Source organism: Engraulis encrasicolus, chromosome 18 (genome assembly GCF_034702125.1).
Source record: "Engraulis encrasicolus isolate BLACKSEA-1 chromosome 18, IST_EnEncr_1.0, whole genome shotgun sequence".
In the NCBI taxonomy this organism is placed as follows: Eukaryota; Metazoa; Chordata; class Actinopteri; order Clupeiformes; family Engraulidae; genus Engraulis; species Engraulis encrasicolus.
Window position 1 is genome coordinate 47,609,367 of NC_085874.1, and position 15,825 is coordinate 47,625,191.

The 15,825-nt window shown below is 42.6% G+C and overlaps 1 protein-coding gene across 1 annotated transcript in view; it reads right to left on the reverse strand.

Moving 5' to 3' along the window:
* Nucleotides 1-2,821: 2,821 nt before the first annotated feature.
* opn8c (opsin 8, group member c) overlaps nt 2,822-15,825 on the reverse strand; it is a 28,484-nt gene continuing 15,480 nt past the window's right edge. Inside the window, exons 4-6 of the mRNA XM_063222213.1 lie at nt 12,512-12,607; nt 10,545-10,727; nt 2,822-3,310 (exon numbers count right to left, since the gene is read on the reverse strand). Coding sequence (XP_063078283.1) covers nt 2,822-3,310; nt 10,545-10,727; nt 12,512-12,607 — 768 coding nt within the window. The remainder of the gene's footprint in view (nt 3,311-10,544; nt 10,728-12,511; nt 12,608-15,825) is intronic.

The following is a 15,825-nucleotide window of genomic DNA, read 5'->3' on the forward strand; positions in this document are numbered from 1 at the left end:
GTAAGTTTACTAATTTCTCCTCAATTTGATAATTTGTTTGGACACTGGTACTGTCCCAACCATAAACTGTCAACACCGTCGGGGGTTTTAATAGTATTATTGTTACATTAATGTTAATTATATATACTTTTTCAGAAGCGTCATGAAGCCCTTAAGAAACAGAGCGAAAACGAAGTGGCTAATGTGAGCAAAAAATGCACAATATGTAAAAGAGTGTTTTTTTGTCTCACACCGTCAGATGTCACCACCATCAGATTTTGTTCCGCTCATCATCTTGTTCCATATTTTACTAAATTGTGCTGGTTAATGAAACATTACCAGACATGTTAGTAATAATTGTGACCCAAACTTATACTCCAGCCTCCACTGAGGTGCATTTGGAGGGTTTTTCATCACAAAACCTGACAGTGGTGACATCTGATGTAGTTCACAAAAAAGCATGTGTTTTACATGTTTTTGACAAGTTTTAAGAATATGCTTCCAATAAGTATCTACAATTATGTTGAATTGTAAAAGTAATTCACTTAAATACAGTAAACTTATTTTTTTTACTTCTAATTCTGTCTGACGCTGGTGACAAAACCAAGAAAGAGCCCATTTTATGAAAAATGTAAAACATGGGGAGCTTGGCCAATACATTCAATGCACAGCCAAGACGTTCATCTATGATAATACACCTCTATATTTTGGATTTGAACAACTTAAAACCTGTTTATGCCACATTTTCAACAATCTAGGCCTACTTCCAAGAGTATCTAACAAATGACGAAAAAACACATGCACAAACATACTGTGCACACACAAAAATAAAGTGTTTATGCTAGATGTCATTGACTTGAGAGGGCTATTTATTTTGCTAAATGTAGGTAATAATTAGGTCACTTTCACCACCTTCAGATTACTGTCACCACCGTCAGTTCTTAAGTCACCACCGTAAGAAGGAGTTTTGGACATTTTAAATGAATGTGCTTTCAAAATTTTCCTTTGTAGTTGTTGAATTATCAAAGTAATAGCAAATTTAAGCCTACACGAATATTTGTGAAATTACAAAAAATTGTTTGATCTATTCAGCCATTAAGTAAGCATTGTCTGACAGCACATATTTTAAAATTAGAACACATGAAGCAGTATTAAAATAGAATGAAAGTGAATTTTCAACATTTAAAGGCATATGTGTGAACCAAAAAACACACACAATCACTTAAAAACTCCAGACACATATGCAACCAAATCAATACACTTTTTATTGCTTTTAATTGTGTCTGACGGTGTTGACAAAAAACAAGGTATGATCGGAGAAAAACCTGATTTCTGAAAAAAATGGAAAATGGGGAGATTGGCCTTGTGCATTTCTGAAAAGCCAAGACCTTTGTCTACGAGGATATACCATATTATTTTGAAATTCACTTTGTTTTTTTCTTTCAAGATTACAACCTGTTTTAGCCACTTTCTCAAGAATCAGTGATTTGTTGTATCTGAAACAAATGCCATGAGAAAATACATTATAAATAAATAATAATACCAATAATAATAATAATTATTATTATTATCACTATTATTTAATTATGAGGGGACCTCCTGACCAGTTATGCTCAGGGCCTCCAGAAGCTTAGCAGCAGCCATGACCAGGTCAGGTGGATATGGGCAGGAACCAGAGAATTTAGAATACGGGGAGAAGATTCAGTCTGATTGGTTCCCATTGTAGCCAGTTAGCTTTGCATGCATACTGCAGTTCATATGGAGTGTCCACTAGTTGGCGAGCTTCGGTAAGTCCTTCATGTGGGAAAATGTATGGAATGGAAAGGGGAACCCATATGCTAATAAATACATTGCTACTGCGATTTCCAGTCACGAATATCATCAACAAAACATTCCTGGTAAGCACTATGACTGGTGTTTAACAATAGGCTGTATTGACAAATCGTTCAGGTGTGTAGATTTACAGCAGGTTAGAGGATTTCGACCTGTACTTGCTAGCATCCCGCTAATGTTTATGAGTTTGGCCTCATAAAAATTGAGCTTTGTGACCCAGTATATAATAATCTAGTGGCGCAAAATAATCGAAACGCTACTAAAATAAGGTCTTATTATTTCTAGCTTCGAACTGAATATATTTCAGGACAAAAAATTATAAAAAATCACAAAAATTATAATGGTAGAAAACTCCGTTGACACCCATTCATTTTGCACTTAGGTAGGATTAGGGTTCGCCAGTTGTGGCTAGTAGCTAGTTCCGTGAGTGAACACCCCCTGCAGGAACTCACGCACAGCTGGGGACTAACGTAAAACCCTCATCTGCCCTCAAGCACCGACGTCGCCCTCTTCAGGTCAGGTGGAAAGGGGCAGGAACTCATGCACGTTTAATGTCTTGTAACAACAAACATTTCCTATGCTTCTGGAACCGGCTCTTCCCTCTCGAAATAGCATAACAAGTGTACTTCTCGGAATCTCTATTTTTTTTTATCAACGTACAAGCTTCAGGACAGCAGGTCTTCTCTCTTTAATGTCTGCACTGTTTGTTCGCATGTGTGCGTGTTCACAGCCAGTTTTACATGCAGCCACGGCACCCCCTATTTCACCCATGCCTGTTCACCTAAGGGCCGCTGTCGAGAGAGCGCAGCCCATTCATTCTGAATGGAGCCTGCACTCCTCCGTTTGCGCCCCTAGAGTGCAGTACCACCTGGAAGAGTGGAGTCTCTCGTAATACCCTTAAACCCTCTCTGGTGTGTTTGAGTCAGTCAACGATGCGCGCGCATTCACGTGTGACATGAATTCTGAACGGGTCAATGGCAACTCCGTTTGTTTCGCCGCCCTCTCCAGGTCAGGTGGAAATGGGCAGGAACTCGCGCACAGCTGGGGGCTGGTGCCCGAGCGGTGCCACCCGTACCCTGGGCATGCAGCACTGGCACGGCCCGTCGCAGCTGCTCAGGCCGCCACTGCTGCTGCCAATGGCTGCCGCCTCTCTGCCAACAGCAGCGTCACCTGCTGCTGCCGCCGCCAGCGACCGCGACCGTCTGTCGCTCTTGCTGTTGGAACTCCTCACTTTCACCAGTCTGATGATCCCTCGCACCCCTCCCGCCACGCTTCCCGCCACACCGCTTTCTGATGGCGCCACCCTGCTGTGCCCGCCAGCAGCCCTCGGCCCTTGTCCCTGTCCCGAGGCCTTGCGGATGCCCTCCTGCAGCTGGATGTGGATGCCCGGCAGCACGTTCAGCTGGGCGGTGGGCTGGGCACCGTGCACCCCCACGCGGTTGGGCAGCAGGCCGGGGAACAGACTGGACAGCAGCAGACGCAGGTCCTGGCGGAAGGCCTAGAGTACAGTAGAGTAGAGTAGAGTTAATCCTGAAGGCCTGGAGTACAGTAGAATAGAGTAGAGTTAATCCTGAAGGCCTGGAGTACAGTAGAATAGAGTAGAGTACAGTAACGTTTATTTGTCCTGAAGGCCTGGAGTAGAGTACAGTAGAGTACAGTACAGTAAGGTTTATTAATCCTGAAGGCATGGAGTAGAGTACAGTAGAGTAGAGTAGAGTAAGGTTTATTAATCCTGAAGGCCTGGAGTACAGTCGAGTAGAGTAGAGTACAGTAGAGTACAGTACAGTACAGTACAGTACAGTAGAGTTAATCCTGAAGGCCTGGAGTAGAGTCGAGTAGAGTAGAGTACAGTACAGTACAGTACAGTAGAGTTAATCCTGACGGCCTGGAGTACAGTAAAATAGGGTAGAGTAGAATAGAGTAGAGTACAGTAGAGTAGAGTAGAGTAAGGTTTATTAATCCTGAAGGCCTGGAGTACAGTAGAATAGAGTAGAGTAGAGTAGAGTAGAGTAGAGTAGAGTAAGGTTTATTAATCCTGAAGGCGTAGAGTACAGTAGAGTAGAGTAGAGTAACGTTTATTAATCCTGAAGGCCTAGAGTACAGTAGATTACAATAGAGTAGAGTAAGGTTTATTAATCCTGAAGACCTAGAGTACAGTAGAGTACAGTAGCGTTTATTAGTCCTGGAGCAAAGTACATATTATAAATACACAGATACTACACAGCAGTGGTCACCAACCTTTTTATGCCTGAGATCCCTGACCTCTGCTTAGATGGCAAGCAAGATCTAACTGTTGAAGAGTTGACAGAAATAAAAATCCCTTTCCCTTTCTTTGCTCTCTTCTGCTTGGTGACAGGCGTCAGTACCGGGTCCTGAGCGTGACACAACATTTCACCGTACTCATAAAGCTTAGGTAGGCAACCAGTCAACCAGTTAGGCCAGTGGTTCCCAACCTTTTTCTTCGGGGACCCATGTTTTTACAATTGTAAACTTTGGTGACCCAACCGCGCGAGCACCCGCACGAGAGGGAGTCACGAGATGCCCTCTGTTTCCTGCGAAAACTCATTTTTGTTATTTTATTCCTCAATTCGTCTTTGGTCAGATAAAGAATAAATGTTTAATGTAGCACTTACATTTTGTTGCGTATAGCATACTATGCATATAGTATTAGTTAAATGCTTTGTCATTTATTCAACATGGGCTATATTTCAAAGTAACCCCCTTAACCCTATCCAGACCGGGCTTTTTTGGCATACCTGGGACCGGGGGGGCTCTTTTGAACCGAACCGAATGGCGTATGACCACCAAACTTGGAGGGGATGATCTTCAGCCGAAGAGCAATGAATAACATCAGTTTGGTGTCATTATTGGATATTATGACGTCATTATGACATCATTTCCTGATTTTATTGCCCAAAATGTCACCTTAATGTATTTTCCATCTAACTTGGGTAATGCATATCAATTTTGGTTATTATGTGCATCAGACCACTTCAAATGTTCACAAGGGTGTCTGATGCTAATGAAAATGTAAAAAAATATGAAAAGTGATGATGATGAGACTTAGATCAGTGATTTTTGGGCAGGTGTACCCGTCAGAAAACCGTTGCCATGGCAACAATAAAAATGATAGACCTAATCTTTTGGTATCACATTGTAGCCAACTTCATTGTAGGAAAAGTCACAAAGTTTCGTAGTCATACCTTTAGTCATTCAAGAGTTATACGACATCAAAGTTGGTGCGGGCACTTTTAGCCCCCCCGGTCTGGATAGGGTTAAAATCAAGCAGGCTCCGCGACCCTCTGTGGATCTTTGGCGACCCATAATTTGGGTCCCGACCCATAGGTTGGGAACCACTGAGTTAGGCCACAGATAGGCTACCTATCGCGCAGATTGTCCAAAATGCTTTTGTTGACGCCAATATCCACCCTGCAGCTGTCTTGCCAAATTGCCGTTCATTTTCTTTACAGAAATTTTCGGTTGGACTGACGAAACCGAACGCGACCAAGGTGATTGACAAGTTACGCTACAACTTCTTTGCGCTGTCCTTCAGCACCACCATGCTGTCAGACCTCCGATTAGCTTTCATTACGTGCCAAGGGAAAAACTCTCGCCATTATTTTGTGTTATTGCACTGCTGTGAGGGATATCACCAAATAATTTAGATAAGGCCAGAACATTATTTTTGCAATATTAGGCCTATGTATTGTCTGCAAAAATCACTGTTTGTACAAGGTTCTTGTGTTTGGACAAAGGGTGTCTCTTTGATAGTGCCTGTGGCTGATGGCACAACAAAGTAGAGATGTCCCGATCCAGGTTTTTGCACTTCCAATCCGATACCGATATTTTATTTCACTTCCGATCTGATACCGATACCGGCCTATCGGAGTATTTAAATTGAAAGTTATTTAGCCTACTTACTTTCTTGTTACACTCATGTTGAAAAGGGGTTTACTCTTGATAAGAACTAGCCAGCTGAATTAGGTGAATCTGAGTAATACACAATGGTTTTTAATGAGAAACCTGTTAAATACAAATTAGGCAAAATAATAGTCAATTAACTACACAAACAAAAATGCCACCAGTGCTCTACTCTTGAACCAGATTCGATGTAAACCATTGAAAATCCATCAGTGCAAATAATATTCTAAACTGTAAGAGAATGCTTATTCAAGCAGTTGAAGTATTCATCTGTTTTCCATGCAAAGGTGGATTTTTTTTGTAGGCTGCCAGCATGTTGACAATTCAGGACGAGTTTACATTTAACAAAGACAAAAAAGTAAAGAAAATTCCAAGAAGAGAAGTTGTCTAGAGCAGACACACAGTAGGCATACCTAGGCTACTGGAGGCCCTCTCATATGCCCAAAGTAGGCTAGCCTAAGATCCTCCATCATTATGCCATAGGTAGCCTAATACAGCCTAGATTAATGCCAATAATCAACAATCACAACTAAACAACGGCTATAAATTAATCAAAATGGAATTAGATAGATAGCTAAAATAAATCATAAACTAATTCGGACACAACCACTGTCGAGTAGGCTACTATAATATTTATTTATTCAGGTCAGTGGACACAATAACATTTAACAATAACCATTTTATACCGTATGCTTTTGCTCCTCCATGTGAATTAGCACATCCTTAATATAACATCTACTTAGCATCTTAGCAAGACGGCATTGTCGATATTAAAACACACACACACTCACACGCACACACACGTCGTGGGACAGAAAGGGAGCGGTAGTGGCTGGGCAACAAACATATTGGGGGATGAGAGGAAAGCGGTGCCTCGGAGAGAAGCATGTGAAATCTGAACTTTCAGTGTTTGTAGCCAAACATTAGCGCTTGTTACTGAAATACCATCTGAAACGCAGGCAGAGTGGCATGAAGCGCGCAATTCTGTGTGTCTGGACTGTTCACGGACACACAGAACAGTTTAAAGCCCTACAACAAAGGCACAATTTTCTTTCACGACAGTAAAGAGGAATTCCTCCTCCCATTCTTGATGAAAATTGTATGCTTTCGGCTTCATCAGCGGTCGCACTTGCAACTGTATTGCACGTGAGACTCTCGCCATGGTGACGGCGCTCAAAGACGATAGGCAGCAGGAGTTTTTTTAACCCCTTAGCGCAGAGCCTTTGTTATAACCTTACTGTCACCAAAATTGTAATGGCTATGTCTTAATCTGTGACTTAAGGCACTCAGTAATGTCATAGCAATGTTGTTATGATGTAGTTGAGTTTTTCAGCAAATAGTGAGTAGGCCCGCCGGCGACCCCATCTGCACTAAGAGGCTACGGCAGAAAGAAAATAACACGGGGGGAAAGCTACGGAACACAGACGCAAATATGAACGCCAATCAGATAAACTAATTGGCTAATTAATCTAACCCTATACTGCACATATTATTATCCCATCATGGAAAAAATCTCACTGTGGTTTTTGTCACATAAAATTAACTTATTAAGACATATTTGCAATTTTTTTCAAAAAAAAAGTTTTTTTGGGGGGGGGTTCTTTTAGGTTTGTTGCCATATGGCAACATTGTGCAGTTACGGAAAGGATCCAGTGTACAGTTGAGGACGATATTATTAGCCCCCCTCCTGAAATTAGACATCTCTCTTGATTTCTCAATGAGGAGGACCTTTATGAACCATTTCTGTTATTCTGGAAACAAATACACTGATGGAGATAATGTCCAATGAGTTGAATTTGGATTTTTCCATTTTCACAATGAGTTTAAACAAAAAAGGGTAAAAATGGCAAGGACAAAATTATTAGCCCCCTTATCAGTAATAGTCAATAGAGTGCCATTTATGAACCAAAACTGACATCAGGCACTTGGATTAGTTGTTAACTATGTTGGCACATGCCCTACCAGGGATTTTGGCCCATGTTTTCATTGCAAATAGTTAACCTGATCCAAATTGCATGGATGTTGAGGATGGACATTCATTTTCAGCACTCCTCAAAGACTATCTAAAGGATTGAGATCTGAACCACAACATGATCGTGGTTTTAGTAACCTTGAAGAACATTTGAACAATTTTGGATGAAAGTTTTGGGTTATTATCTTATTGAAAGCTCCAGTGAAGATTTTAGCTTCCTCTATGATCATATTTTTGCATGGTCACCTTCCACATTCTATCATGATCTTCTGTTTTTATGGAGCCGTACACCCAAACAAGGTTTCCTGTGGCTGAGGCTGCCACAGAATGATGCTTCCACCACCATGTTTAACTGTGGAAACCATGTTATGAAGTTTTAAGGACTACCCCTTTCTTCACCTGACAGAAGCAGAATTCATGCATCAAAGCAAGTGCAATTGAATCTCATCAGGTGAAAGCAGAGACTTTCAAAACTCATTTTTGACTTTCAAATGTTCATAGGCAAAGCTCGATAACACTCTGATATGCACCGCCTTTAGTAAAAGGGTTCTTCTGTGATGATGGCCCCAAAGCCCAATATGATGACAAGCCCTAACAGCTGTCTTTCTTGAAATAAAAACTCCAGGTGAGGCCAGGTCAATAACAATCATCTAGGCAGGTGTCCAATGCTTCTTTGGTCTAATGAGACTAAGCAGTTTCCACAGTTACACATAGTGGAAGGGCATCAAGTTTAGTCTGTTATTCAGCCTCAGACACAGGGAGTCTGGGTTTGGATCTGGATTGCTGGGTCCTCCAACAACATTGTAACCCAAAGTAAACATTTAAATTAGTTCAGAGGTTCTTCAAGGACACTAATACCATGATACTGGAATGACCTGCTCAAAGTCCAGCCCTCAATCCCACTGAGAGCCTGTGGCAAATGTCTATGCTCAGCATCCATGCAATTTGGACCAGCTAGAACACTTTGCAGTGAAGATATGGGCCAAAATCCCTAGTGGGGCATGTGCCAACCTAGGTAACAACTGATTAAAGTGCCTGTTGTCAGTTTTGGTTCATAAATGGCGTCATATTGACTATTAATGATCAAGGGGCTAATAATTTTGTCCTTGTAATTTTTCCCCTTTTTCTTTAAACTCATTGTAACGATAGAAAAATGAAAATTCAACTCATTGGACATTATCTCCATCAGTGTATTTGTTTCCAGAATAACAGAAACGGTTCATAATGGTCATTCTCACTGAAAAATCAAGAGAAATGTCTAATTTCAGGAGGGAGGCTAATAATATCGTCCTCAACTGTACATTTTTCCTCCAAGACCAAACAAGGGTCATACAACATTATGGATTATTTTATAGAAATATAATTGTTTTCATCTCAGAAAAACATTGAAAGTTTACCCACAAGTTCAAGGGAGTTATTTAACACATTTTTGCCACTGAGAGAACAAGTGAATACTGTTTATTATATCCCCGAAAAACAGTATTTGAGTGGTATTACATTGACCAACCACCAATGAATACATTAGGTATTAACACAATAGCTGTGCATAGATTTGCACAAAAATGTGTATGGTAACTGTCTATAATATGTACATGAACCGATTTAATTTTGGAAGCCAACACTTTCAAGATGGCCTACATTCAAGATGGCCGATTTGTGGGCCAGGCGTCTTTCCACATAACCGACAGTTTATTTGTCATAACTTTTGAATGGATGCTTGGATTTACACTAAACCTTGTGTGATAACACTCTATAATGAGTAAATAAGCCATGTAAAATTGTGAGGCCAGTGCTTTCAAGATAGCTGACTTTCAAGATGGCTGACTTTGAAGTTGGCAATCTTTCGAGACGGCCTACCTTTTGTTTACGCCACAACTTTTCAATGGGTGCTTGGATTTGCAGTAAATCTTGTGTGTTGATAGTATAATTGGTTTATGAGCTGTTTGAAATTTGGAGATTATGCTTTTAAAATGGCTGACTTTCAAAATGGTTGACTTTGTACAATATTTTTTGATTGGTTTGACAGATTTGCACAAACGTTGTGTGCTAATCAGCCTAATTATAACAGACACATGGAGTCAAAGCATTTTGGAGGCTTCAAATGGTCAAGATGACAGTAGCTTTATGCTCTAATCTGGGGTTTGGGGATTTTTGTGGTATACCTCTAGCAGTCTGGGGAGGCTGCATAGGCCTTGTTAGCTTTTCTCCATGTACTCAGAGTGAAAGCTCATAAAACAGTTCTGTACACCTATTATAACATTTTTAATGTTCATTACAGACTGCCATTTACACTAATCATAAATATTATCAGTTATCAATCATTCAATCAATAAATAAATCACTTAATCAATCAATTAGAATTGGGTATTTGTATCAATACACTTTCCCTATTGACCATCTTGTTCCATTACCGCACAATGTTGCCATATGGCAACATGTATCATGTACAGTATCATGTACAGTGTGGGAAAGAGCGAGCCTGGGGCAATGTGTGGTGTCATGTGATGTCAACAAACCACATAATTGGATAAAACAAGGCCACAGTTTCAATATGAAAACCAATCAGTGTCTATTAATTATATTTAAACACCAGGAAATGCCAAAAGAATGGTATGTTGCCATATGGCAACACGTGCAGTATAGGGCTAATGGCTTAAAATAAATGAATATATAGCGCACACTTGCCTCCATTCAGCCATTAAGCCGATAACACAATAGATAGCACACACACATGCACACGCACACGCACACACACACACACACACACACACACACACACACACACACACACACACACACGCGCGTACGTAAACACTCGAGCACACACACACACACACACCTTGTTGAAATAGAAGTATATGAGTGGGTTGTAGATGTGCGAGCTCTTGGCGAAGAGCGCGGGGAAGACGAAGCCGGCGGGCTGCATGTAGACCTGCTCCTCCCGGTGGAAGATGAAGAGGAAGGAGACGATGGCGTAGGGCGACCACGCCACCACGAAGCCCAGACTGATGCAGAAGAACATCTGAGGAGATACAATACAACACACACACACACACACACACACACACACACACACACACACACACACACACACACACACGATGAAGAGGAAGGAGACGATGGCGTAGGGCGACCACGCCACCACGAAGCCCAGGCTGATGCAGAAGAACATCTGAGGAGATACAATACAACACACACACACACACACACACACACACACACACACACACACACGATGAAGAGGAAGGAGACGATGGTGTACGGCGACCACGCCACCACGAAGCCCAAGCTGATGCAGAAGAACATCTGAGGAGATACAATACAACACACACACACACACACACACACACACACACACACACACACACACACACACACACACGATGAAGAGGAAGGAGACGATGGCGTAGGGCGACCACGCCACCACGAAGCCCAGGCTGATGCAGAAGAACATCTGAGGAGATACAACACAACACACACATACACACACACACACACACACACACACACACACACACACACACACACACACACACACACACACACACACACACACACACACACACACACACACACGATGAAGAGGAAGGAGACGATGGCGTAGGCCGGCCAGGCCACCACGAAGCCCAGACTGATGCAGAAGAACATCTGAGGAGATACAACACAACACACACACACACACACACACACACACACACACACACACACACACACACACACACACACACACACACACGATGAAGAGGAAGGAGACGATGGCGTAGGGCGACCACGCCACCACGAAGCCCAGACTGATGCAGAAGAACATCTGAGGAGATACAATACAACACACACACACACACACACACACACACACACACACACACACACACACACACACACACACACACACGATGAAGAGGAAGGAGACGATGGCGTAGGGCGACCACGCCACCACGAAGCCCAGGCTGATGCAGAAGAACATCTGAGGAGATACAATACAACACACACACACACACACACACACACACACACACACACACACACACACACACACACACACACACACACACACACACACACACACACACACACACACACACACGATGAAGAGGAAGGAGACGATGGCGTAGGCCGGCCAGGCCACCACGAAGCCCAGACTGATGCAGAAGAACATCTGAGGAGATACAACACAACACACACACACACACACACACACACACACACACACACACACACACACACACACACACACACACACACGATGAAGAGGAAGGAGACGATGGTGTACGGCGACCACGCCACCACGAAGCCCAGACTGATGCAGAAGAACATGTGAGGACATACAATACAGCACACACACACACACACACACACACACACACACACACACACACACACACACACACACACACACACACACACACACACACACACACACACACACACACACACACACACACACACGATGAAGAGGAAGGAGACGATGGCGTAGGCCGGCCAGGCCACTACGAAGCCCAGGCTGATGCAGAAGAACATCTGAGGACACACGTACAGGAAGATCAGATAAGATCATGTGACGCAGCAGGTCATCTTGCACCTGTTCGTCCCCCTCGGGGATCGAACCTGCGACCTCGTCAACTACACCAACGGTCCGGCAATGGGAGACAGGACGATACCGCTGCTGGAACAAGACACCAGTCTCCCTGCCCAACCGTTACAATAAGACACACACACACACACGCGCACACACACGCGCACACACACACACACACACACACACACACACACACACACACACACACACACACCCCTCTGGCCACTCACCACAGACAGCCTCCTCTCGGTCCTCTTGAGGTTGGTCCTCACGCCGTCCGTCCTCAGCCGGTAGGTGATGCGGCACAGCTTGCGCAAGATCAGGGCCTGCCATCAGGGACGCACGGCAGTGTTAATAATAATATAATCATAATAATACAGGATCAGGGCCTGCCATCAGGGACGCACGTCACGGTGGATACACATTAATAATAATATAATAATAACTAGACTGCCTGTGCAGTCGCCTTCGACTGCTTAAGGTATATCCCCGAAACGCGACGCTTCCAGTCCCCAATCATTCCTGACACTCCCGTCCACCTTTTCATGAACGTTTATGATAAATACAAAATATAAAATAAATATATTTAATATCTATACATAGATCAATGACGTGCATAGGCTTAAAACCAAATGACTATTGTGAAAATGAAGGAAAAAATGGGGCAAATGGTAACACTGTTTTAATGGTTCACTATTACAGTGGATATACCACATTAGGTACAGTGTAATAACCAGTGTAACAATATTTAATACCACGTCATACCAGTGTGACATCATGTACCAATTTTGTACTTATATCATGTAGACTATTTGTGTGTAAGTGGTATTACATGGTATTGCATATTTGTACACTGGTATTAAACTAGTATTACATGGTATTAAATATTGTTACACTGGTTATTACACTGTAGGCCTACCTGATATGGTAGATTCACTGAAATGGTGAACCATTAAATTAAGGAGTTACCGGGCAAATCAATCCACCCAGTCAGAAGTTATGGGCCAAATAAAAATTCCACCATTTTGAAAGTGTTGACCTCCAAACTCGAATCAGTTCATGAACCTACCCTGCAGCATTCACAAACCAAATCTGGGACAAATCCATCCACCCGGTCAGAAGTAATGGGCCAAACAAAAATTCGGCCATCTTGAATTCGGCCATCTTGAAATTGTTGACCTCCAAACTCGAATCAGTTCATGAACCTACCCTAGAACATTCACACACCAAATCTGGGAAAAATCCATCCACCCGGTCAGAAGTTATGGACCAAACAAAAATTCGGCCATCTTGAATTCAGCCATCTTGAAAGTGTTAACCTCCAAACTGTAATCAGTTCATGAACCCACCCTAGAGCATTCACACACCAAATCTGGGACAAATCCATCCACCCGGTCAGAAGTAATGGGCCAAACAAAAATTCGGCCATCTTGAATTCGGCCATCTTGAAATTGTTGACCTCCAAACTCGAATCAGTTCATGAACCTACCCTCGAACATTCACACAGCAAATCTGGGACAAATCCATCCACCCGGTCAGAAGTTATGGACCAAACAAAAATTCGGCCATCTTGAATTCGGCCATCTTGAAAGAATTAACCTCCAAACTGTAGTCAGTTCATGAACCCACCCTAGAGCATTCACACACCAAATCTGGGACAAATCCATCCACCCGGTCAGAAGTAATGGGCCAAACAAAAATTCGGCCATCTTGAATTCGGCCATCTTGAAATTGTTGACCTCCAAACTCGAATCAGTTCATGAACCTACCCTAGAACATTCACACACCAAATCTGGGACAAATCCATCCACCCTGTCAGAAGTTATGGACCAAACAAAAATTCTGCCATCTTGAATTCGGCCATCTTGAAAGTGTTAACCTCCAAACTCTAATCAGTTCATGAACCCACCCTAGAGAATTCATACACCAAATCTGGGACAAATCCATCCACCCGGTCAGAAATAATGGGCCAAACAAAAATTCGGCCATCTTGAATTCGGCCATCTTGAAAGTGTTAACCTCCAAACTCTAATCAGTTCATGAACCTGCCCTAGAGCATTCACACACCAAATCTGGGATAAATCCAAACATCCGTTCAAAAGTTATCGCGTTAACACGAAAGACCTTACGCGGCGGCGGCGGCGGCGGCGGCGACGCTCCGCGTTTCGGGGATATAATAATAATAATACAGGATCAGGGCCTGCCATTAGGGACGCACGTCACGGTGGATACACATTAATAATAATATAATCATAATAATACAGGATCAGGGCCTGCCATTAGGGACGCACGATACGATACACATTAATAATAATATAATCATAATAATAATACAGGATCAGGGCCTGCCATTAGGGACGCACGACAGTGTTAATTTCGTCAACCATGACTATGACTAAGGGCCTGCCATTAGGTATGCATGCACGATACACATTCTTTCACTTCCAAGATATACAAGATATTTTATTTGTCAACAGTTCCTGAGCAATACCTGAGCGAGCCTGATGACGCACTGAGGCGAAACGCGTTGTTCGATCTAATAAAACGAGCATAAAGTCAAGAAAGTGTGCGGTAGATTTCTTTCTTTTGAAATATTTTATTTGTCATGTGTATATATATGAAACATACTGTATATATACAATGAAAAGCTTTCCTGCTCTGAGAGTCCCAAAATGGTTAAAAAATAAAGTAAAAAGGCAAAAATAGAAGTAGGAAAAAAATATATTCAAAAAGTTGAAAGCTGCATTTTTTTAAGGCAGGTTGGAGGAAGGGTGATGTGATGAGTGGATTCCTTCCTATGTTGATGGTTTTGAAATCAACAGCCTGATGCAATGAGGGAAGAAGCTGTCCCTGAGTCGGCTGGTGCGGGCGCGTATGCTCCGATCCCGATATCTAAATTTGGATATCTACAGATACCGATGCTACTACGATCCAAAATCAAAATATGCATGGGTTTGAACTTGAGGTAGGCCCAAGTAGACTATTTGGTCAGAAAAGGGAGTCAGAAGAACAGGAAACCAATTACCAGTTAAATTAAAAAGTAAAAAAGTAACAGTCCCATCCTGAAAACTAATTAACAATTACTAATTACTAATTAACATGACACCTGACTCAATGTCAGTATCAGGAAAATTCCGATACTTTGGGAAAAATCCGACCCGATCTGATCTCTGAATTACGTTGATATCTGAACCCGATACCAATACACTGATACCGATATCTCATCCCTAGTGTGTGTGTGTGTGTGTGTGTGTGTGTGTGTGTGTGTGTGTGTGTGTGTCCATGCGTGTGTGTGTGTGTCCGTGCATGTGTGCGCATGTGTGTGTGTGTGTGCGTGTGTGTGTCCAATTGTTAAAAAGAGAAAAACACGCACATCCGTCTCAAAAAGGTTGGCTGCAGGATAAGTAAAAATACCATGAAAACTGAAAGAAAAGTCCAAGCTTGGTGTCGCGGTGTGTGTGTGTGTGTGTGTGTGTGTGCGTGCCTGTGCGTGTGTGTGTGTGTGTGCTTGCGTTTGGGTGTGCGTGTGTGTGTGTGCATGTGC